Source organism: Pecten maximus, chromosome 13 (assembly GCF_902652985.1).
Source record: "Pecten maximus chromosome 13, xPecMax1.1, whole genome shotgun sequence".
Classification (NCBI taxonomy): Eukaryota; Metazoa; Mollusca; class Bivalvia; order Pectinida; family Pectinidae; genus Pecten; species Pecten maximus.
Genome location: NC_047027.1, coordinates 22471760 through 22497471, shown reverse-complemented (window position 1 = coordinate 22497471; position 25712 = coordinate 22471760). Strand labels below are relative to the sequence as shown.

The 25712-nt window shown below is 39.1% G+C and overlaps 1 protein-coding gene across 1 annotated transcript in view; it reads left to right on the top strand.

Annotated features, from left to right (window-relative positions):
• LOC117340549 (hepatocyte growth factor-like protein) overlaps positions 1 to 10788 on the top strand; it is a 28560-nt gene extending 17772 nt beyond the window's left edge. The window contains exons 2-4 of the mRNA XM_033902308.1: positions 3637 to 3816; positions 7876 to 8295; positions 8686 to 10788. Coding sequence (XP_033758199.1) covers positions 3637 to 3816; positions 7876 to 8295; positions 8686 to 8921 — 836 coding nt within the window. The 3' untranslated portion in view covers positions 8922 to 10788. The remainder of the gene's footprint in view (positions 1 to 3636; positions 3817 to 7875; positions 8296 to 8685) is intronic.
• Positions 10789 to 25712: the final 14924 nt, after the last annotated feature.

Here is a 25712-nt window from a genome sequence, read left to right as displayed (position 1 = left end):
GACAGTCGGGGGTCAGATTAGACAGGGTCATGGATTAATGACAGTCGGGGATCAGATTAGACAGGGTCATGGATCAATGACAGTCGGGGGTCAGATTAGACAGGGCCATGGATTAATAACAGTCAGCGATCAGATTAGACAGGATCACGGATTAATGACAGTCGGGGATCAGATTAGACAGGGTCAAGGATCAATGACAGTCGGGGTCAGATTATACAGGGTCATGGATCAATGACAGTCGGGGTCAGATTATACAGGGTCATGGATCAATAACAGTCGGGGGTCAGATTAGACAGGGTCATGGATCAATGACAGTCGGGGATCAGATTAGACAGGGTCATGGATCAATAACAGTCGGGGATCAGATTAGACAGGGTCATGGATCAATGACAGTCGGGGTCAGATTATACAGGGTCATGGATCAATAACAGTCGGGGGTCAGATTAGACAGGGTCATGGATCAATGACAGTCAGGGTCAGATTATACAGGGTCATGGATCAATGACAGTCGGGGGTCAGATTAGACAGGGTCATGGATTAATAACAGTCGGGGATCAGAGTAGACAGGGTCACGGATTAATAATAGTCGGGGATCAAATTAGACAGGGTCATGGATTAATGACAGTCGGGGATCAGATTAGACAGGGTCATGGATCAATAACAGTCGGGGATCAGATTAGACAGGGTCATGGATCAATGACAGTCGGGGTCAGATTATACAGGGTCATGGATCAATAACAGTCGGAGGTCAGATTAGACAGGGTCATGGATCAATGACAGTCGGGGTCAGATTATACAGGGTCATGGATCAATGACAGTCGGGGGTCAGATTAGGCAGGGTCATGGATTAATAACAGTCGGGGATCAGAGTAGACAGGGTCACGGATTAATAACAGTCGGGGATCAAATTAGACAGGGTCATGGATTAGTACAGTCTGGGGTCACATTAGACAGGGTCATGGATTAATAACAGTCGGGGATCAGATGAGACAGGGTCATGGATCAATAACAGTCGGGGGTCAGATTAGACAAGGTCATGGATTAATAATAGTCGGGGATCAGATGAGACAGGGTCATGGATAAATAACAGTCGGGGGTCAGATTAGATAGGGTCATGGATTAATGACAGTCGGGGCTCAAATTACACAGGGTCATGGAGCAATGACAGTCGGGGATCAAACTAGACAGGGTCATGGATTAATGACAGTCGGGGATCAGATTAGACAGGGTCATGGATTAATAACAGTCGAGGATCAGATTAGACAGGGTCATGGATTAATAACAGTCGGGGATCAGATGAGATAGGGTCATTGATCAATAACAGTCGGGGGTCAGATTAGACAGGGTCATGGATCAAAAATAGTCGGGGATCAAATTAGACAGCGTCATGGATCAATAACAGTCGGGGATCAGATTAGACAGGGTCATGGATTATAACGGTTGGGGGTCAGATTAAACAGGGTCATGGATCAATAACAGTCGGAAATCAAATTAGACAGGGTCATGAATTAATAACATTCGGGGATCAGATTAGACAGGGTCACGGATTAATAACAGTTGGGGGTCAGATTAGACAAGGTCATGGATTAATAACAGTCGGGGATCAGATGAGACAGGATCATGGATCAATAACAGTCGGGGGTCAGATTAGACAAGGTCATGGATTAATAATAGTCGGGGATCAGATTAGACAGGGTCATGGATTAATGACAGTCGGGGATCAAACTAGACAGGGTCATGGATTAATGACAGTCGGGGATCAAACTAGACAGGGTCATGGATTAATAACAGTCGTGGTCACATTAGACAGGGTCATGGATCAATGATAGTCGGGGTCAGATTATACAGGATCATGGATCAATAACAGTCGGGGTCAAATTAGACAGGGCCATGGATTAATGACAGTCGGGGGTCCGATTAGACAGGGTCATGGATTAATGACAGTCGGGGATCAGATTAGACAGGGTCATGGATCAATGACAGTCGGGGGTCAGATTAGACAGGGCCATGGATTAATAACAGTCAGCGATCAGATTAGACAGGATCACGGATTAATGACAGTCGGGGATCAGACTAGACAGGGTCATGGATCAATGACAGTCGGGGTCAGATTATACAGGGTCATGGATCAATGACAGTCGGGGTCAGATTATACAGGGTCATAGATCAATAACAGTCGGGGGTCAGATTAGACAGGGTCATGGATCAATGACAGTCGGGGATCAGATTAGACAGGGTCATGGATCAATAACAGTCGGGGATCAAATTAGACAGGGTCATGGATCAATGACAGTCGGGGTCAGATTATACAGGGTCATGGATCAATAACAGTCGGGGGTCAGATTAGACAGGGTCATGGATCAATGACAGTCGGGGTCAGATTATACAGGGTCATGAATCAATGACAGTCGGGGGTCAGATTAGACAGGGTCATGGATAAATAACAGTCGGGGATCAGAGTAGACAGGGTCATGGATCAATAACAGTCGGGGATCAGATTAGACAGGGTCATGGATCAATGGCAGTCGGGGTCAGATTATACAGGGTCATGGATCAATAACAGTCGGAGGTCAGATTAGACAGGGTCAAGGATCAATGACAGTCGGGGTCAGATTATACAGGGTCATGGATCAATGACAGTCGGGGGTCAGATTAGACAGGGTCATGGATTAATAATAGTCGGGGATCAGAGTAGACAGGGTCATGGATTAATAATAGTCGGGGATCAGATTAGACAGGGTCATTGATTAGTAACAGTCGGGGATCAGATTAGACAGGGTCATGGATTAATAACAGTCGGGGATCAGAGTAGACAGGGTCACGGATTAATAATAGTCGGGGATCAAATTAGACAGGGTCACGGATTAATGGCAGTTGATATTGTGTACTATGGTGCATTACTGATGGTTATGATAGAGTAAGGGAAATAATATACAAACGATTAGTCAAGCTGACACACCATTATATTTGGCTGGTTTACAGATTCACGTGTGGTTTAGTAAATACTAAGTTATTTGTTCATTGTCATCCAATGTCAATATGATAATCAACAGGAAAGTGTTTCATAAAAATCATCAAATTAAAATTAATTACCAGTTATAAGTGTCAAGTGGAAGCATTCCAGTAAAATGAAAGCAGATATTCCGCATAGTTAGGCAAATAAAACGCAAAACTGTTGGGCCACAATCAGCGTCGTGGGAACGTTTCAAAATAGGTCATTCTAGATCTATATAGAATTACCGCTAATTGAAAGCTTGTGTTGTATATAACGTGCATTTAAGAATGCGATTTCCACAGAACGAAAAGTCAATGATTTTGTGCATTTTTTCATAAAAACCTGCATGAAATTCTACTTTTTCAAAATCAATCGTATTATCTACATTTGTGAACAGAAATGTAGTAGTGTTCAAACTATTGCCTAATACAAATCAATATACTGGCTTACGTTTCATCAATATTGATTTAGTGAAGACATTTCCTTAATGACTAATTTTTTCAGGGTGAAGAAATACAAAATTTAAAAAAAAGCCCATACCTTAGATTTGTCATTAATCCCAACAATCGAAATGACATTCTGAATATAAAGATGAAGCCAGAACCATGATATATGATTTAAAACGATTAATTTTACAATAGATGAATGCGCTCCCACCTTGAAGGACTTCAGAGGCAACTACACAGCTCAACATCCATTCATGGGAGATGACTCTTTGGTTAGGTACAGGTGTACGACGTTCAATGATCACGATCCAGTGGCTTACTGTCCGATTTCCCGATGTGGAATGTTATCAACACCGGCCTCTCTGTCTTGTTCAGGTAAAGCCCGGCCTTTATGTCTTGTTCATGTAAAGTCCGACCTCTCTGTCTTGTTCATGTAAAGTCCGGCCTCTTTGTCTTGTTCAGGTAAAGTCCAGCCTCTCTGTCTTGTTTAGGTAAAGCCCGGTCTCTCTGTCTTGTTCAGGTAAAGCCCGGCCTCTCTGTCTTGTTTAGGTAAAGCCCGGCCTCTCTGTCTTGTTCAGGTAAAGTCCGGCCTCTATGTCTTGTTCATGTAAAGTCCGGCCTCTCTGTCTTGTTCAGGTAAAGCCCGGCCTCTCTGTCTTGTTCAGGTAAAGCCCGGCCTCTCTGTCTTGTTCAGGTAAAGTCCGGCCTCTATGTCTTGTTCATGTAAAGTCCGGCCTCTATGTCTTGTTCAGGTAAAGCCCGGCCTCTATGTCTTATTCAGGTAAAGTCCGGCCTCTCTGTCTTGTTCATGTAAAGTCCGGCCTCTCTGTCTTGTTCAGATAAAGTCCGGCCTCTCTGTCTTGTTCATGTAAAGTCCGGCCTCTCTTTCTTGTTCATGTAAAGTCCGGCCTCTATGTCTTGTTCAGGTAAAGTCCAGCCTCTCTGTCTTATTCAGGTAAAGTCCGGCCTCTCTGTCTTGTTCATGTAAAGTCCGGCCTCTCTTTCTTATTCAGGTAAAGTCCGGCCTCTCTGTCTTGTTCATGTAAAGTCCGGCCTCTCTTTCTTATTCAGGTAAAGTCCGGCCTCTATGTCTTGTTCAGGTAAAGCCCGGCCTCTATGTCTTGTTCATGTAAAGTCCAGCCTCTCTGTCTTGTTCAGGTAAAATCCAGCCTCTCTGCCTTGTTCAGGTAAAGTCCAGCCTCTATGTCTTGTTCAGATAAAGTCCGGCCTCTCTGTCTTGTTCATTTAAAGTCCGGCCTCTCTGTCTTGTTCATGTAAAGTCCGGCCTCTCTTTCTTGTTCATGTAAAGTCCGGCCTCTATGTCTTGTTCAGGTAAAGCCCGGCCTCTCTTTCTTGTTCATGTAAAGTCCAGCCTCTATGTCTTGTTCAGGTAAAGTCCAGCCTCTATGTCTTATTCAGGTAAAGTCCGGCCTCTCTGTCTTGTTCATGTAAAGTCCGGCCTCTCTGTCTTGTTCAGGTAAAGTCCGGCCTCTATGTCTTGTTCATGTAAAGTCCGGCCTCTCTGTCTTGTTCAGGTAAAGCCCGGCCTCTATGTCTTGTTCAAGTAGAGTATGAATGGGATATACTTAACATTTACATCAACATGGATCACACCTTGTCACATATGGTTTAAAATCCATGCAAAACGCTTGACCTTGTGATTAACGACGTGTCGTTTTACGTAATTGACTAGTTCTACCATGCATTGCGGCTCTTTTATTAGATATCTTGAGACACATGTTTTATTATAACAATATTGTCACGTTATACGCCGAAATATACAAAACTACATATTGGTAGTACTATGCTATGTTATTTTGCCAAGAAACGACTTAAAGGTATATATTTTTCAAAGAGAGTATTTATTTAATTAACTTCCAGTAATCAATATGTGCTAAATTATTTAAGATAGATACATCGTTATTGTATTTTAACTCTGAAGTTATACTAAGGTAAGACAAAGATGAAAGGATATTCAATATGAAAACGCCACAAACTTTTGCCCACATTTTGCCCTAGTTCCTCAACCATGTGACATTAATAATACATGGAATAGTATGAATATATGACGTCACACGATTATTTGTCTAAAACAAAACTTAGCATCAAGTTGAGATTCGCCTGACCTATTTAAGCATTAAACTTCCTTCTTTGGAAAACTAGTGTCCTATGATTCTAAGTAAATTAGTAATTACATAGAATTGCAGTCGAATAATGCGCCTCAGCTCGTTATAATCACATTTATCTGCAATCATATAACACAATATCACAACGCACAGAAAATGGAAATATTTAAGGATTAACTTGAATATATATTTATGTTATTGAAATATAATCTAATTTTGCTTGTAACAAGCATTTTCATTGGCTCAAAAATTATGTTATCATCTCATAACACAAACACGTCAGCGGAGTAATCGTTGTTCACGGGATTTTGTATTTATCGATGTGTTTTAAATATCTGGAGCAAATAAATATGTTAAAATGAAATGAAAATGTTTCTTATCGTTGCAAATTAAATTATAAGGGTTAACTGTGATATTTGTTTACGTTGTTGAGTAATAACACAAAAAAATGGGGTGTACTCTTTTCATCACCGCGAAGCGGTTTATTCAGAGTACACGCCAGTTTTTTTTTAGTTTTTTTTTTAGTGTTATTGCTCATTCTAACACGATTCGTTTGCAACGCATGTTTTGATTGGTTGCGGACCGACTTCTAATCTGCGACAGATCCATGACATATCGTGTTAAGCCACGCCCCGTTTCTAATCAAAACAACATGGCGTCGAGTTCGACTCGTAGCGAAATTCAACACTCTGCACCATTTATGATTGATGACCCGTGATATTGTGGAATCGAAAGTGAAGAAATCGAATAGAATGAATTAACTAAATAAATTCAACAAAAATCGTTAACATCATTCTTACCGTCATTTATTGATTGAAACGTTCATTTCGTCCGTGTGTAAGCATCTAAGGTCAAGTAAAATCCGAAATGAAATGGAACAAGTGCACACAACTTCACATAACGGTTGAGCCCGTAGAAACACATCGACCCTGACTTTGTTAAAATGCACATGTCGTTAAGCATACTGCGTTAATCCAAATATGTCTTTAAATCTTCGGAAACAGGACTTTCACAACAATCCAAATACCCCGCTTCGTTAACATACAGACCGAGCTCTCGCCAGTATGGGCGTGGCCAATTGACCGACTTTGATAGCTTCTCTCTGATTGGTCAATCCGCTACAGTATGACACGTCACTAACGGAGGTCACAGAGTACTTAACAGCGTACTTGTAGCGCTGTAAAACAATGTTTCTAAATATATGCGATAGTAAACGTGTTAGAATGGGGATAGTACGTTGTTTTTCGTGGCTATACTGGCGATTAGAACATGAAATTTGGTTTAAACTCTCGACCTATCGGTCTCGAGTTCAAACCAAATTTCATGTTCTAATCGCCAGTATAGCCACTCAAAACAACTTACTATCCCCTAAATAACGTAAAAAAAAACTGGAGACTCTAAATTTATAATGAGAGTACATTTTTGGTTTTTGTGTAACAGCCCCAAAACATGAAACATGCATTCAAGTTAATCCTTATAATTTAATCTACTACACATTTATCCCTGTGGAAATTAACGGAATATTTTCTCTAAGAAATCACTGCTCGGCTGCATGCATCAACCAGTCAAAAGCGTCTTTACAAACAGTGACGTCATTTTGTATGTTATGAACTGATAATATATTTTCAAGCCTATGAAAATGCTTGTTACAAACAAACTTTAATTATATGGAAGTTTTACTTAGATTCCAGTTCGAACCCCGGTCGGCCGTGCATTTTTCCTCTCCTATTACATATGGCGCCCAGCTAAATACCCATGGAGGTGGTATATGGACTGAAGACATTGTTAAAGGAGGGGTGAATGTAGTGGAACTGGACTGGGTTGAACGCCGGCAACCAGGTAGCTCAATTGGTAGAGCATCCGGTGTTCGGAGGTCCCGGTTTTGAACCCCGGTCTGGCCGTGCATTTTCCCTCTCCTATTACACATGAATGCGATACGGAATTTATTAAATCCGTTCAATAATTTCCACTCCGCCCGCTTAATAGCTCATGCAGCGATATGCATAGATGTACGTATGTACGTCCCTATGACATGACATCAAATTATCAACCTAATATATTCAACATTACATATTGGAAATAGTCACTAATCTAAGATCCTCTACTTAACTAAGAGAAATTCAAATCGTACCACTGCTTGTTTTGTTATCAATCGAACTTATTTGGTTGTTTTGTTAGTAATACGTTCCTGCGTTGTTAGGGTTAAGATGTTTCGAAATTCCCAAATGACGCCACTTTTATGGTATCATTTATAACTTAATTATCCCTTTGTTAGGTTATAACCGACGTTTTTGTATCTATTATATAGCAAATGATATATTCGACATCAAAAACCCACAATACGAAGGGATGGTATCATGTACAGTAAAGGGTGTTACGTGTCAACGATGGGACACCAACGAACCGCATCAGAGCACCTCCTTGAAAGACAGAAGTGATCTCCATAATTGGTGTCGACAAAGTGCTGACGTACGACCTTGGTGTTACACGACCGACCCCGAGACCCGGTGGGACTACTGCCCAGTCGAGGAAAGACTTGCCTGTGACATTTCCCCGCCCAAGACCTTATCAGTGATCGATGTCACACTCGAAAGACCATACATGGACCTTCTATCAGTCGGCCGATACAGATGTGACACTCTCGAAAACAAGGAACCCGAGGAAAGTTGTCCAATGACAAGATGTCTCTCTGATGGTTCCTGGTCGACCGCTAACATATCATGTTCAGGTAATATATATATATATATATATAACATCACCTTCTCTTTGCTAAATCTGGGGTTTAGGTTCAGCTATTCCCCTGTTTGTTCAATTGAAAGAACGGCACATGTGAAATCGATATCATTGTAATGCTTGGTTTGCATTCAATTTTATGTGAAATACAAAGCCTCGGCATCACCAAAATGACATCATCTATACGCCATTGTTTATGTTGAAATCCTTGCTAGACTTGATTCATCCGGAACGCATTGCCATGTGATCTGGGCTGCATTTATACGGTGATCAATACCATCTGATTTAACACAGGAGAGTGCGAGACTGTTACACAGAATGTAAATATATAGATATCAAATTCTTCAGCTTATAAAATTGTCACTTCTCTTTTTACCATTTTCAGACAAAGAATGCTATGACCCGACAAATCAGTTATATAATGGTCGCGTTACCTGTACAGTGACTGGAATCACGTGTCAGCGATGGGATAGCGAGTATCCCCACCCCGAGGCCGGTTACGTTGGACAGGGTAGCGATCATGGAAACCGTTGTCAGATGTCAGGCAGAATTCGGCCATGGTGTTTCACTATGAACCCAGAGGTTAAGTGGGATTTTTGTCCGGTAGACAAGTGTACCTGAAGTGACAGTGAAACGCTAGTATTTTTTATATTAGGTTTGGGAAAATCTAAATGTACTTAATATAATAATATAAATAGGTGATGCTAACATTTAAAACGATTCAGAAATTACTGGTTTTTTTTTTACACCATTAACCTTAAATATGTTTTTAATGCGATGTCAATATTCAGTATTTGTCCATTTCTCAATGTATATGTGATAACGGTAGTTTAGTTTGTAGCATTTTTGAAAAAGGTGAAGATCAGTGGTGTGAGGTCTGATCTCCTACTTAAGTTTTTTCTCATACAGATGATATTATAGACCATTAAAAGAAGTTTTTTCGTGACAAGAAACGCTACCACGAAATACTCTGTATAGAATTATTGTTTTCAGTGAGTTAAGTTTGAGAAAATCTTAATGCACATTTCGAAAATACATTTGGTCTCACTGCTAACGTTAAATGTATTTCAAACACGATGTCAATATTCGGTGGTATTTGTCCATTTTCCAGTCCATAGGTGGTTACGATTTCTTACCTTAGAATTTTAGAACATCGGGCAAGGTATAACGATCACAGATCTGTTGTTCGGTCATCTTCTGGGGCGGTTTGTGTTTCCAAGGAAGAAGCGGGTTTGTCCGTTGACAAGAACATTCAACACACAAAGGTTCTGGGCAGATTTGAACGAGTCAACGACATCCAGCAATCAGCTATTGCAAGTGATCAGGCTTCAAGATGGTTCTGGATGTAAACAAATTTACTTAGTTAATATTGCGAATATACCCACTGTTAATATATACAGGATATATCTAACAGTACCTTCAGTAATACCAAAAATATTTCACGAGTGGGGCTAATGTTTTGATCTTTTTTTTTTTTCAATATTCCTTTTATTACTCAATACGTCCGTGTGCAAATGATTATTCTCAATATTCTGTTTATTACGTTTTTATAGCAAAGTATTCTGGTCAGCTTTTAATGTTACCCATTGTTGTTTGTTTGTTGATTGGTGAAATGAAAAAGTGATATTTTTCACTAGTGTTTTTTATTATGATTTTTTTCCCTATAATGAGTATGTGTCAGCTGACATACAGAAAGAAAAAAAAAGAATTATTTACTAGCACTAAAGTTGTGCGTGTCCATCGGTAGAGATTTATTCATTAATTTAGTGAGCTTCAACTTCCCCGTGATACTGCCGTGATATATCGATTTTTAATGCAAAGTACAGCTTCGTGTTAATGTCAGCATTCGCTGTTGTTTTGATTTGTTTGTGTGGCTTGAATAACATGAAATCAGGTACTTAACTCAACAAAATGTACATATAATATGTATTCTTCTTGGTCCTTAATGCAAGCTATATATATAACTAATCTTATTCTAGGACACATACAAGTAAGTAACGATTTGACTGTACGATTTCTTTCCCTTTACGGGGCCTTGTCCTTATTTGGGGTAATCTTATGACGTCAAAGAAAGTCGGTTTCTGATTGGATGAGAGAGTACTCCATTAGTTTGAAGAAATACAAAATATTTCAGTAACTGTTACTTAAAATAACAAAAGTTATCACAATCTCACTCTTCTAGCGACCTTTCAATTTATCAGTTGGATTTTATTGCATTCTCTATTCTGGTTAGTTATTGATTGTTTCGTATTTATGCCTGATCTTATCGTCTTTACTGATAGGTTAATGCTTTGCAATAATCTTATATGACTGTTTCCTATTGAATCCTTGCCTAAATCTCAATAGTGCGATGATAGGAATTGATTAATTTTATGCTTGTTCCTACTCATGCTTCAAAATTTGGTAATATTTTTGTTATTATATTTGGATGTGTGGTTTATCTTGTTCTAATAAACATGTCACCTTCTCGTGGCCTTTTTTCAATCCATATGATTATTTGTTTTTTCTATATATTGAGTGTACATAAATAGGCTTTTAAGATTAAAGGCCTTTCAATATGAAATGCATTCGGTACGTATATAGTACGATGTAGTACGATGCATAAGAAAAGCAATTTTAAACAAATGAAAGTTTAACTGACTCGAGACGCAAAAATGTATAAAGTAATATTATGGAGTTTTATACATCACTATATAGCATAGCCGTCTCAAATTATTATCTGTACTTATAGCTGAGTCGACTGATACACAACGGGTAATATATTCCGTTAAAGGATACAACACAGCGCCCTTGCCGGGACTCGAACTAGCGATCCTTTGGTCACGTAGCCCTTCATCCTACCACTAGACCACCGTGCCTCGCAAATCGCAAATTATTAATCACTTTCATCACTATCAAACTCATATAATGGATTCATGCCTAATGTAATATATATAAATTAATTGAAATATTGGTGTACCGGTCTTGTTTACAATGAGAATCGGTTCATTAAGATGAACATTCCAGATGAACATTATATCATAAATCCGTACACACATGCATTCATAATGCATTACCTTCAACTATTGACAGCGTAAACACACGAAAGGTTTTATATATTCTGTTTGTGAAAATATTTTCTGCAACAATAAGCTGGGAGATGATCAATTTTATCGTAGCGATGAATTGTTTTGTGCGCCTTTACAAAACGCGAATTCATATTTTCACGATTTCGAAAAAAAAACAAAAATAATAATAAAATAAATAAATAAATAAATAAATCGAGTTTTTTTCGATTTCACTTTACATCGTCAATCCATAATAAGTTAAAACGTATCACAAGACAGGGATATTAAACATACCATATCCCTCTCGTGAGTGAAATAACACTGGGGCGAGTGTCTCCATGCCAGCCCTCATATTCTGCTGCGTGGTGTCTTCTCCCTCCCAGTTGCTTACCAATGGCAGAGGAACAGAAACGCAAAGACGAAGAAGCAGAAATGGACAAAACTCTACAAAGCAAGAATATTCAGAACAGGAACTTACATGTATTAATAAAGGTGCTCGTATCCTGTCGCCAAGAGTTTCTGATTAAAAACAAAGATATGACAATTCATTTAATTTTCAACTGTACTTAGGAAAGTAACATTACGCATGCGCTGTCGACGAAGTAGCATCTTTAAACAGAGTGATTCGACTCTCACTACCGGTGATGGTTTGTGTTTCTCAGGAAGCTGGTAAACTGACCGGTCTGTGCTGTCGTGATTGTATTTTTCGGCTTGATATTGGCATGCGACGGGTATGTTGTTCCAAAAAGGAGCAAAACATGTTAGAATTGTATGTCGGTTATGTAAGTTAGTTACATCGGCCCGCATAGGTTAGTAAACATTTAAAAAAAAATATTAAGGTAACTACGGTAATGCTTGAACGATGAAAAAAGGCTATTCTTACCTCAACGATCTGAAAACCTATTTAATAAAGTACCGCATGTACATGTATTTGCTTTCTGTATTTCAGTACTCTCAGTGCTTTGATTATTTGCCTTTACACTGATCCAACCGAACACTATGTTAGAGATAAAGTTTTATTTTCCTGTGCGCTGTCTGTCATTTACTGTTGACATTTCCAACAGATTTATTTATAAGTTCGAAGTAACTCTACCCCGTGTAGATCGCATCATACAAATTTAACATCAACTGAACAATGTGTCGCTCTACATGACAAAAGTCGAAATAATTGCATTTGTAAAATCAATATCATTTCTAGAGAGTCCAAAACATGTTTATTGCTCAAAATTGCTATATCGATTTCCCAAATGAGAAATAATTGATACATTGCTGTTTTGATAAGGACATTACTAAGAACATCGGTGATTGCCGAGACAACATGAGATATGAAATAGACATGGATGGTTAAACATAGTAAATATTTAGTTGTCATTTCAAAGCCATGTCGATATCGGATCATCTTCATTATCTTACTAAACGAGGACCCAGGCTCCGTGACTCGCGATGGTAGAATAATGTCTTATGTTAAATTGATCTCTTCGTCAACAAGGCTGTATCACTATCAACAAGGTATTCAAATATTTTTCAATACATTTTCAGTGAGTCGGTACTCTTTTCATCGACACATTATTGAAAAAAGTAAATTCAATACACAGTACATGTTTTGTATGGAAATGAACTCTCTAACCAAATGCACGTGTTGCTATTGGAATTGAACACCCAATACAAAGGTATGTATTGGTATGGACACGAAACATACAATGAAATTTGCGTCGTGAATTACCATTCCACCCTAAAACGTAACCCTTGTCACTGTACACTAACACTGTACCCTGCCACTGTACCCTGTCACTGTACCCTGTCACAGTACCCTGTCCCTGTACTCTGTCACTGTACCCTGCCAGTGTACCATGTCACTGTGCCCTATCACTGTTCCAGGTCAATGTACCCTGACACTGTACCCTGTCACTGTACCCTGCCACTGTACCCTGACACTGTACCCTGTCACTGTACCCTGCCACTGTACCCTGTCACTGTACCCTGTCCCTGTACCCTGTCACTGTACCCTGTCACTGTACACTAACACTGTACCCTGTCACTGTACCCTGCCAATGTACCCTGTCGCTATACCCTGTCACTGTACCCCGCACTGTACCCTGTCATTGTACCCTGCCAATGTACCCTGTCACTGTACCCTGCCACTGTACCCTGTCCCTGTACTCTGTCACTGTACCTGCCAGTGTACCATGTCACTGTGCCCTATCACTGTTCCAGGTCAATGTACCCTGTCACTTTATCCTGTCACTATACCATGCCACTTTACCCTGTAACTGTACCCTGACACTGTACCCTGACACTGTACCCTGTCACTGTACCCTGCCACTGTACCCTGTCACTGTACCCTGTCCCTGTACCCTGTCACTGTACCCTGTCACTGTACCCTGCCACTGTACCCTGTCACTGTACACTAACACTGTACCCTGTCACTGTACCCTGTCGCTATACCCTGTCACTGTACCCCGCACTGTACCCTGTCATTGTACCCTGCCAATGTACCCTGTCACTGTACCCTGTCACTATACCATGCCACTGTACCCTGTCACTGTACCCTGTCACTGTACCCTGTCACTGTACCCTGTCACTGTACCCTGTCACTGTACCATGTCACTGTACCCTGCCACTGTACCCTGCCACTGTACCCTGTCACGGTGCCCTGTCACTATACCCTGTCACTGTACCCTGTCACTGTACCCTGTCACTGTACCCTGTCACTGTACCCTGTCACTGTACCCTGTCACTGTACCCTGTCACTGTACCCTGTCACTGTACCCTGTCACTGTACCCTGTCACTGCACCCTGTCACTGTACCCTGTCACTGTATCTATCACTGCACCCTGTCACTGTACACTGTCACTGTACCCTGTCACTGTACCCTATCACTGTACCCTGTCACTGTACCCTGTCACTGTACCCTGTCACTGCACCCTGTCACTGTACCCTGTCACTGTATCCTATCACTGCACCCTGTCACTGTACACTGTCACTGTACCCTGTCACTATACCCTGTCACTATACCCTGTCACTGTACACTGTCAATGTACCCTATCACTGTACCCTGCCACTGTACGCTGTCACTGTTTCCTGCCACTGTACCCTGCCACTGTACCCTGTCACTGTACCCTGACACTGTACCCTGTCACGGTGCCCTGTCACTGTACCCTGCCACTGTACCCTGTCACTGTACCATGTCACTGTACCCTGTCACTGTACTCCGTCACTGTACCCTGTCACTGTACCCTATCACTGTACCCTGTCACTGTACCCTGTCACTGTACACTGTCAATGTACCCTATCATTGTACCCTGTCACTGTACCCTATTACTGTACCCTGTCACTTTATCCTGTCACTGTACCCTGTCACTGTACCCTGTTACTGTACCCTGTCACTTTATCCTGTCACTGTACCCTGTCACTGTACCCTGTCACTCTACCTTGTCACTGTACCCTGTCACTGTATCCTGTCACTGTACCCTGTCACTGTACCATGTCACTGTACCCTGTCACTGTACACTGACACTGTACCCTGTCACTGTACCCTGTCACTATACCCTGTCACTGTTCCCTGTCACTCTACCCTGTCACTTTATCCTGTCACTGTACCCTGTCACTGTATCCTGTCATTGTACCCTGTCACTGTACCCTGTCACTGTATCCTGTCACTGTACTCTGTCACTCTACCTTGTCACTGTACCCTGTCACTGTTCCCTGTCACTCTACCCTGTCACTTTATCCTGTCACTACACCCTGTCACTTTACCCTGTCACTGTACCCTGTCACTGTACCCTGTCACTGTACCCTGTCACTGTACCCTGTCACTGTACCCTGTCACTGTACCCTGTCCCTGTACCCTGTCACTTTACCCTGTCACTGTTCCCTGTCACTGTACCATATCACTGTACCCTGTCACTGTACCCTGCAACAGTACCCTGTCACTTTACCCTGTCACTGTTCCCTGTCACTGTACCCTGTCACTGTACCCTGTCACTGTACCCTGTCACTGTACCCTGTCACTGTACCCTGTCACTGTAACCTGTCACTCTACCCTGTCACTATACCCTGTCACTGTACCCTGTCACTGTACCATGTCACTGTACCATGTCAATGTACCCTGTCACTGTACCCTGTCACACTGTACCCTGTCACTGTACCCTGTCACACTGTACCCTGTCACTGTACCCTGTCACTGTACCCTGTCACTGTACCCTGTCACAGTACCCTATCACTGTACCCTGTCACTGTACCCTGTCAATGTACCCTGTCACTGTACCCTGTCACTGTACCCTGTCACACTGTACCCTGTCACTGTACCCTGTCACTGCACCCTGTCACTGTACCCTGTCACTGTACCCTGCCACTTTACCTTGTCACCGTACCATAAAAATTATTCCATTCCACTCCTTTGTTTGGTACGGAAATCGTAATACAAACGAATACAATAAACCATTGATTTGCTCACGGATATGTTAAAAAAATCACGATTAATGTATTGATAAAATCATTATTAACATTAATTAGATATTTCTGGTCTTCTATAAAATGGCGTGTCGATCCTTTCCTTCGACTTAAACTTCGGGAATCATATACGTTGATATCATATATGAAATAAGTCGTAATTCAGTTTTTGTAAGTAATAAAATGATACATGTATCACCAGGGTAAGCAAAATTGACAGACGCATCATTGTCTGTTATTTCATAATTCGTTTTGTTCATGTATTTCATTTGCATTTACTTTTTTATTGTATTTATCTAATTATCTATTTATTTACTTACCTACAAATGTAGCTATCTATCGATTCCTAAACACGTAAAAGAAAGCAAACAAACAAATAAATAAAATGATTTGATACTGTCTGTCCTCTCTTTTTCCTTGTTTGTCTGTACAAGGGAGGCAACCGCTGCAGACTAACACTGATCAGCTGATGAAGTAGCACGCTCTGTTTACATTGACTCTGGCTTTTGCTGTGACCTTGACACACGTTCTCATATGACCCTGGCGTCTAGTGTAACGTTGACATCCTCCTAGTGTTACCCTAACTGTCTTGTCCCGTTAAACCCTTAAACAAACAAATTCACACAAAAAAAATAGCAATAATAATATTATACAAACTAAAAATCAAACAGATAATTATCAAATTACATTGATTTATTAACTGCTCGCCAACATTTTATTCTAATTGAATTATTTTTCTTTGTTTGCAGTTTGCAAATCCATATTTTTCTCAACCGCAATTACCCAAATTTGGTTTAACCCGTCACATATTTAAAAAAAAAATGAATTTCGTACACTTCGAAATATAATTTTGGTGGTGGTGGTGGTGGTGGTGGTGGTGGTAGTTGTAGTGTATACAAATAGTCCGTTTTTTCAATGGAGGAGGTGGCTTGATCTTTGTATTTGTGTAAAAATAGAAAATATTTACTTTATTTTTTTATTAATGAAAAAAATTACACGTGAATATTATCTAGAAATAAATATTGAATAAAAAAAGAACAGTTTTATTTTGTTAATCTTGCCCTGTGACCTTGAATATGTGTCAAGGTCATGTCTTTTCGAAATCTTTGTGAACCCCATCCCAAGAACCTAACTTCCAGCCAAATATCATGATTCGATGCATTTAGGGAAAATAAGTTGACGCCAGACGGACGATTGCGGCAGGCGGCGGTCGCCGCACCACAGCTTATATACAATACATAAAAGCCCACTTGTTTGGCCCTTTGGGCAGGAGCACGAGCTAAAGAATGACAGGTGTACAAATTCAGTACATTTCCGGGTCAGTTCTTGAACTTACCGGTCTTTGTTTCGCGACAACGGCCTAAAATATGACAAATCTCAGGCCCTGGAGACTTTAGATTTTCTAAACATGGCACCAATTAATTTAGTTTGGATTCAATCTGGTCCCCGGGCAAATTACTATTGTTTAGTTTAGTTTATTCAACTTGAAGCCTTACGGCTCATAAGTATAACATAGAAGCATCAACATACACATATATATACAATACGTAACTAATTGTTATAGAACAGTAGGCGTAAACAGGCGTAAACAGTAAACGTAACTGGTGAAAAAACATCCGCAAACATTGATTTTAACAACAAAAGCACAATTTGTCAGAGTAGTCAGGGGGTGGACAAAACAATAAACATAACTGGAGACGAGTACCTTAAGTCATTAATAAAAAGTAAATAATACAGTTTGTAAGAGTAGATATATAGTAGTTACCAAACAATAGGTATAACTAATATAAGTATCTAGGATTTTCAAATGCAAATATATACTTTGTGAGAATAATTACATGATGAACAAACAATATATATAAATAGATATAAATAGAGATAAGTAACTAACATCGTTAATTCAACACTAAATACAAAGTGTACACAAAAAACTGTACATAATTTAGATGAATAGTTAGGGTATGAACAAAAAATAGGTATAGCTGGAGATAAACACGTACAAACGATATTGATCTATACTAAAGGTTGGAATCACGACCGTAGTAACCAGCTTGATTGTAAATATTTTCCAAGATTACATAACTCTTTTTTATTGTGAACAGAAAGCAATTGTAAGTACTGGGAAAGGGCTTATTCCCTGAACACCAACTCTGGTAAAGACAAAGGAAGGTGTTTTTATAGGAAGGTCTTTGAAGTTTAGTTATAGTCTGTTTCAATATGAAATACCAACTCAGGTAAAAAAAAATAGAGTCAGCTCAGGTATATGATTAATGAATCAGATATAGTTTTCTAAATTCAAAGCACTATCATATAGAACATTTTAATATTAATAATGAAATGACAATATTATATAAATACATATATATGAAATGAATAAAAACTCAACTTTTCAAAGCACTATGCCTAACTATATAGTTTGCTATTGTATATCAGAATAAATATACAAATACAAAATTCAAAGCACTAATTTTAGATGTTAAGTATTTTAAAATAATGACAATATCTGTTGATGATGAAGTTAACGTTGACCTGTGCATTCGCCATTCCTTGTATGATAAACAAGAAATATTTCTATTAAAGAAACCTGAAACAGATACACACCAGAAGATTGTTCTACCAGAACTGATCTATAGAAATAATATATAAAAGTAATGATGATCTAAACAAATCTGGAAAAAAACAATATATGTATAGCTATTTGAAGAAAACCTGTACTAATTGAATGAAAATGATACCAGGCTTAATTTGCTGAAATAATATAAGGAATGTAAATTAAATAATTGCATTAGAGTATTTTTAAAATATTTACACTAAATCTGAAAACAAGCACAAAGTAAATGAATATGGCACGTTTTTACAGAAAATATGATTCAAAAGTATCCAACGATACAATTGTTTTACAATTCAAGATTCAGTATGTACATGAATAAATTATGTATGCCAAGATGTTGATAATTCAAATATCAAAGCAAAATATGATGATTTTCCAAAGTGAGCTTCAGTTTTATACACCGTATTTCTGAAACCGTTTGGATCGTCTATACAATAAAATAATATTTGATTAGCAGCTAATAGCAAAATGATTTTCTGATCACCTAACAGGTGAGTTGCTTTACCTGTGTTCTGATTTACCTGTGTTCTAACACAGAGAACATTTCTGTAACAGACTATAACTCCCTATCAACGCACCTTAACCCATGTGTAAACACCCCAACCTAACCAGAGTTGGTGTTCGGGGAAGACCCCTGGGAAAAGTTCAGAAGGCTAAAAACTTATTGCAGGGACACAGCCAGCAGGCCTTTATTGCAGATTTTAACCCAATGTGTGTATATATACATGTATATTTATATATATTAATCATTAAATGATTATATGCCACTTTCCGATGACCTTTAACCTTCATTTAATATAAATTATTTTTAATGCACTTCTTTTTTTAATAAAACGTTGGTTCGGTTTGATGGGACTTACTTTCGTTCTGTTCTCGAAGAAGTGAAATAAGTACCAAAACAAAAAAATGTTGTCATTGAGAAGTCAGAATGATAATCAATACACAAAAATGTAGTCAAAATGGACGCGCATTCCATACATATTAGATCTATCTATACATATATAGAGAAACTTGGTTAGTGTCTAAAATATAAGCTGCATTTTGTCTTTCTGTCCCGAGCCAAAATTACATACAGCTTTTATTTTAAGACACTGACCAAGTATTCTATTTATATCCTGCAAATAGGCATTTTTATTGAAACGGTATCAATAATTTATGTTCCAAATATGTTCGCGTTTTAAACGTTGTTTAACTTTGAAGTAGGTCAGTCGATAGACAAGATTATAAAATACAGCTGTTTTCCGTCACTGTCGCATTATGACAGAAAATATGTGGTTGCATCGTCATTTATCTACACACATACAACGTAAAACCAAAAATTTTACACATGAATTGTATATTTTTACTCGCATAGCGATTTAATAAATCAGGTTAGAATTATGATAATAATTTAATCCGAAATTTAAACACGTGCCACTTTACCCTGTAACTGTACCCTGACACTGTACCCTGACACTGTACCCTGTCACTGTACCCTGCCACTGTACCCTGTCACTGTACCCTGTCCCTGTACCCTGTCACTGTACCCTGTCACTGTACCCTGCCACTGTACCCTGTCACTGTACACTAACACTGTACCCTGTCACTGTACCCTGTCGCTATACCCTGTCACTGTACCCCGCACTGTACCCTGTCATTGTACCCTGCCAATGTACCCTGTCACTGTACCCTGTCACTATACCATGCCACTGTACCCTGTCACTGTACCCTGTCACTGTACCCTGTCACTGTACCCTGTCACTGTACCCTGTCACTGTACCATGTCACTGTACCCTGCCACTGTACCCTGCCACTGTACCCTGTCACGGTGCCCTGTCACTATACCCTGTCACTGTACCCTGTCACTATACCCTGTCACTGTACCCTGTCACTGTACCCTGTCACTGTACCCTGTCACTGTACCCTGTCACTGTACCCTGTCACTCTACCTTGTCACTGTACACTGTCACTGCACCCTGTCACTGTACCCTGTCACTGTATCCTATCACTGCACCCTGTCACTGTACACTGTCACTGTACCCTGTCACTGTACCCTATCACTGTACCCTGTCACTGTACCCTGTCACTGTACCCTGTCACTGCACCCTGTCACTGTACCCTGTCACTGTATCCTATCACTGCACCCTGTCACTGTACACTGTCACTGTACCCTGTCACTATACCCTGTCACTATACCCTGTCACTGTACACTGTCAATGTACCCTATCACTGTACCCTGCCACTGTACGCTGTCACTGTTTCCTGCCACTGTACCCTGCCACTGTACCCTGTCACTGTACCCTGACACTGTACCCTGTCACGGTGCCCTGTCACTGTACCCTGCCACTGTACCCTGTCACTGTACCATGTCACTGTACCCTGTCACTGTACTCCGTCACTGTACCCTGTCACTGTACCCTATCACTGTACCCTGTCACTGTACCCTGTCACTGTACACTGTCAATGTACCCTATCATTGTACCCTGTCACTGTACCCTATTACTGTACCCTGTCACTTTATCCTGTCACTGTACCCTGTCACTGTACCCTGTTACTGTACCCTGTCACTTTATCCTGTCACTGTACCCTGTCACTGTACCCTGTCACTCTACCTTGTCACTGTACCCTGTCACTGTATCCTGTCACTGTACCCTGTCACTGTACCATGTCACTGTACCCTGTCACTGTACACTGACACTGTACCCTGTCACTGTTCCCTGTCACTCTACCCTGTCACTTTATCCTATCACTGTACCCTATCACTGTACCCTGTCACTGTACTTTGTCACTCTACCTTGTCACTGTACCCTGTCACTGTTCCCTGTCACTCTACCCTATCACTGTACACTGTCAATGTACCCTATCATTGTACCCTGTCACTGTACCCTATTACTGTACCCTGTCACTTTATCCTGTCACTGTACCCTGTCACTGTACCCTGTCACTGTACCCTGTCACTGTACCCTGTCACTGTACCCTGTCACTGTACCCTGTCACTGTACCCTGTCACTGTACCCTGTCCCTGTACCCTGTCACTGTACCCTGTCACTGTACCCTGTCACTGTACCATATCACTGTACCCTGTCACTGTACCCTGCAACAGTACCCTGCCACTGTACCCTGTCACTGTAACCTGTCACTCTACCCTGTCACTATACCCTGTCACTGTTCCCTGTCACTGTAACCTGTCACTATACCCTGCCACTGTACCCTGTCACTGTAACCTGTCACTCTACCCTGTCACTGTACCCTGTCACTGTACCCTGTCACTGTAACCTGTCACTGTACCCTGTCACTATACCCTGTCACTGTACCCTGTCACTGTAACCTGTCACTGTACCCTGTCACACTGTACCCTGTCACTGTACCCTGTCACACTGTACCCTGTCACTGTACCCTGTCACTGTACCCTGTCACAGTACCCTGTCACTGTACCCTGTCACTGTACCCTGTCACAGTACCCTATCACTGTACCCTGTCACTGTACCCTGTCAATGTACCCTGTCAATGTACCCTGTCACACTGTACCCTGTCACTGTACCCTGTCACTGTACCCTGTCACTGTACCCTGCCACTTTACCTTGTCACCGTACCATAAAAATTATTCCATTCCACTCCTTTGTTTGGTACGGAAATCGTAATACAAACGAATACAATAAACCATTGATTTGCTCACGGATATGTTAAAAAAATCACGATTAATGTATTGATAAAATCATTATTAACATTAATTAGATATTTCTGGTCTTCTATAAAATGGCGTGTCGATCCTTTCCTTCGACTTAAACTTCGGGAATCATATACGTTGATATCATATATGAAATAAGTCGTAATTCAGTTTTTGTAAGTAATAAAATGATACATGTATCACCAGGGTAAGCAAAATTGACAGACGCATCATTGTCTGTTATTTCATAATTCGTTTTGTTCATGTATTTCATTTGCATTTACTTTTTTATTGTATTTATCTAATTATCTATTTATTTACTTACCTACAAATGTAGCTATCTATCGATTCCTAAACACGTAAAAGAAAGCAAACAAACAAATAAATAAAATGATTTGATACTGTCTGTCCTCTCTTTTTCCTTGTTTGTCTGTACAAGGGAGGCAACCGCTGCAGACTAACACTGATCAGCTGATGAAGTAGCACGCTCTGTTTACATTGACTCTGGCTTTTGCTGTGACCTTGACACACGTTCTCATATGACCCTGGCGTCTAGTGTAACGTTGACATCCTCCTAGTGTTACCCTAACTGTCTTGTCCCGTTAAACCCTTAAACAAACAAATTCACACAAAAAAAATAGCAATAATAATATTATACAAACTAAAAATCAAACAGATAATTATCAAATTACATTGATTTATTAACTGCTCGCCAACATTTTATTCTAATTGAATTATTTTTCTTTGTTTGCAGTTTGCAAATCCATATTTTTCTCAACCGCAATTACCCAAATTTGGTTTAACCCGTCACATATTTAAAAAAAAATGAATTTCGTACACTTCGAAATATAATTTTGGTGGTGGTGGTGGTGGTGGTGGTGGTAGTTGTAGTGTATACAAATAGTCCGTTTTTTCAATGGAGGAGGTGGCTTGATCTTTGTATTTGTGTAAAAATAGAAAATATTTACTTTATTTTTTTATTAATGAAAAAATTTACACGTGAATATTATCTAGAAATAAATATTGAATAAAAAAAGAACGGTTTTATTTTTTTAATCTTGCCCTGTGACCTTGAATATGTGTCAAGGTCATGTCTTTTCGAAATCTTTGTGAACCCCATCCCAAGAACCAAACTTCCAGCCAAATATCATGATTCGATGCATTTAGGGAAAATAAGTTGACGCCAGACGGACGATTGCGGCAGGCGGCGGACGCCGCACCACAGCTTATATACAATGCATAAAAGCCCACTTGTTTGGCCCTTTGGGCAGGTGCACGAGCTAAAGAATGACAGGTGTACAAATTCATTACATTTCCGGGTCAGTTCTTGAACTTACCGGTCTTTGTTTCGCGACAACGGCCTAAAATATGACAAATCTCAGGCCCTGGAGACTTTAGATTTTCTAAACATGGCACCAATTAATTTAGTTTGGATTCAATCTGGCCCCCGGGCAAATTCCTATTGTTTAGTTTAGTTTATTCAACTTGAAGCCTTACGGCTCATAAGTATAACATAGAAGCATCAACATACACATATATACAATACGTAACTAATTGTTATAGAGGATGAACAAAACAGTAGGCGTAACTGGTGAAAAAACATCCGCAAACATTGATTTTAACAACAAAAGCACAATTTGTCAGAGTAGTCAGGGGGTGGACAAAACAATAAACATAACTGGAGACGAGTACCTTAAGTCATTAATAAAAAGTAAATAATACAGTTTGTAAGAGTAGATATATAGTAGTTACCAAACAATAGGTATAACTAATATAAGTATCTAGGATTTTCAAATGCAAATATATACTTTGTGAGAATAATTACATGATGAACAAACAATATATATAAATAGATATAAATAGAGATAAGTAACTAACATCGTTAATTCAACACTAAATACAAAGTGTACACAAAAAACTGTACATAATTTAGATGAATAGTTAGGGTATGAACAAAAAATAGGTATAGCTGGAGATAAACACGTACAAACGATATTGATCTATACTAAAGGTTGGAATCACGACCGTAGTAACCAGCTTGATTGTAAATATTTTCCAAGATTACATAACTCTTTTTTATTGTGAACAGAAAGCAATTGTAAGTACTGGGAAAGGGCTTATTCCCTGAACACCAACTCTGGTAAAGACAAAGGAAGGTGTTTTTATAGGAAGGTCTTTGAAGTTTAGTTATAGTCTGTTTCAATATGAAATACCAACTCAGGTAAAAAAAAAATAGAGTCAGCTCAGGTATATGATTAATGAATTAGATATAGTTTTCTAAATTCAAAGCACTATCATATAGAACATTTTAATATTAATAATGAAATGACAATATTATATAAATAGATATATATGAAATGAATAAAAACTCAACTTTTCAAAGCACTATGCCTAACTATAAGGTTTGCTATTGTATATCAGAATAAATATACAAATACAAAATTCAAAGCACTAATTTTAGATGTGAAGTATTTTAAGATAATGACAATATTTGTTGATGATGAAGTTAACGTTGACCTGTGCATTCGCCATTCCTTGTATGATAAACAAGAAATATTTCTATTAAAGAAACCTGAAACAGATACACACCAGAAGATTATTCTACCAGAACTGATCTATAGAAATAATATATAAAAGTAATGATGATCTAAACAAATCTGGAAAAAAACAATATATGTATAGCTATTTGAAGAAAACCTGTACTAATTGAATGAAAATGATACCAGGCTTAATTTGCTGAAATAATATAAGGAATGTAAATTAAATAATTGCATTAGAGTATTTTTAAAATATTTACACTAAATCTGAAAACAAGCACAAAGTAAATGAATATGGCACGTTTTTACAGAAAATATGATTCAAAAGTATCCAACGATACAATTGTTTTACAATTCAAGATTCAGTATGTACATCAATAAATTATGTATGCCAAGATGTTGATAATTCAAATATCAAAGCAAAATATGATGATTTTCCAAAGTGAGCTTCAGTTTTATACACCGTATTTCTGAAACCGTTTGGATCGTCTATACAATAAAATAATATTTGATTAGCAGCTAATAGCAAAATGATTTTCTGATCACCTAACAGGTGAGTTGATTTACCTGTGTTCTGATTTACCTGTGTTCTAACACAGAGAACATTTCTGTAACAGACTATAACTCCCTATCAATACATCTTAACCTCTATGTAAACACCCCACCCTAACCAGAGTTGGTGTTCGGGGAAGACCCCTGGGAAAAGTTCAGAAGGCTAAAAACATATTGCAGGGACACAGCTAGCAGGCCTTTATTGCAGATTTTAACCCAATGTATATATATATATGTATATATATATTAATTATTAAATGATTAAATGCCACTTTCCGATGACCTTTAACCTTCATTTAATATAAATTATTTTAATGCACTTTTTTTTAAATAAAACGTTGGTTCGGTTTGATGGGATTTACTTTCGTTCTGTTCTCGAAGAAGTGAAATTAGTACCAAAACAAAAAAATGTTGTCATTGAGAAGTCAGAATGATAATCAATACACAAAAATGTATTCAAAATGGACGCGTGTTACATACATATTAGATCTATCTATACATATATAGAGAATACTTGGTTAGTGTCTTAAATATAAGCTGCACTTTGTCTTTCTGTCCCGAGCCAAA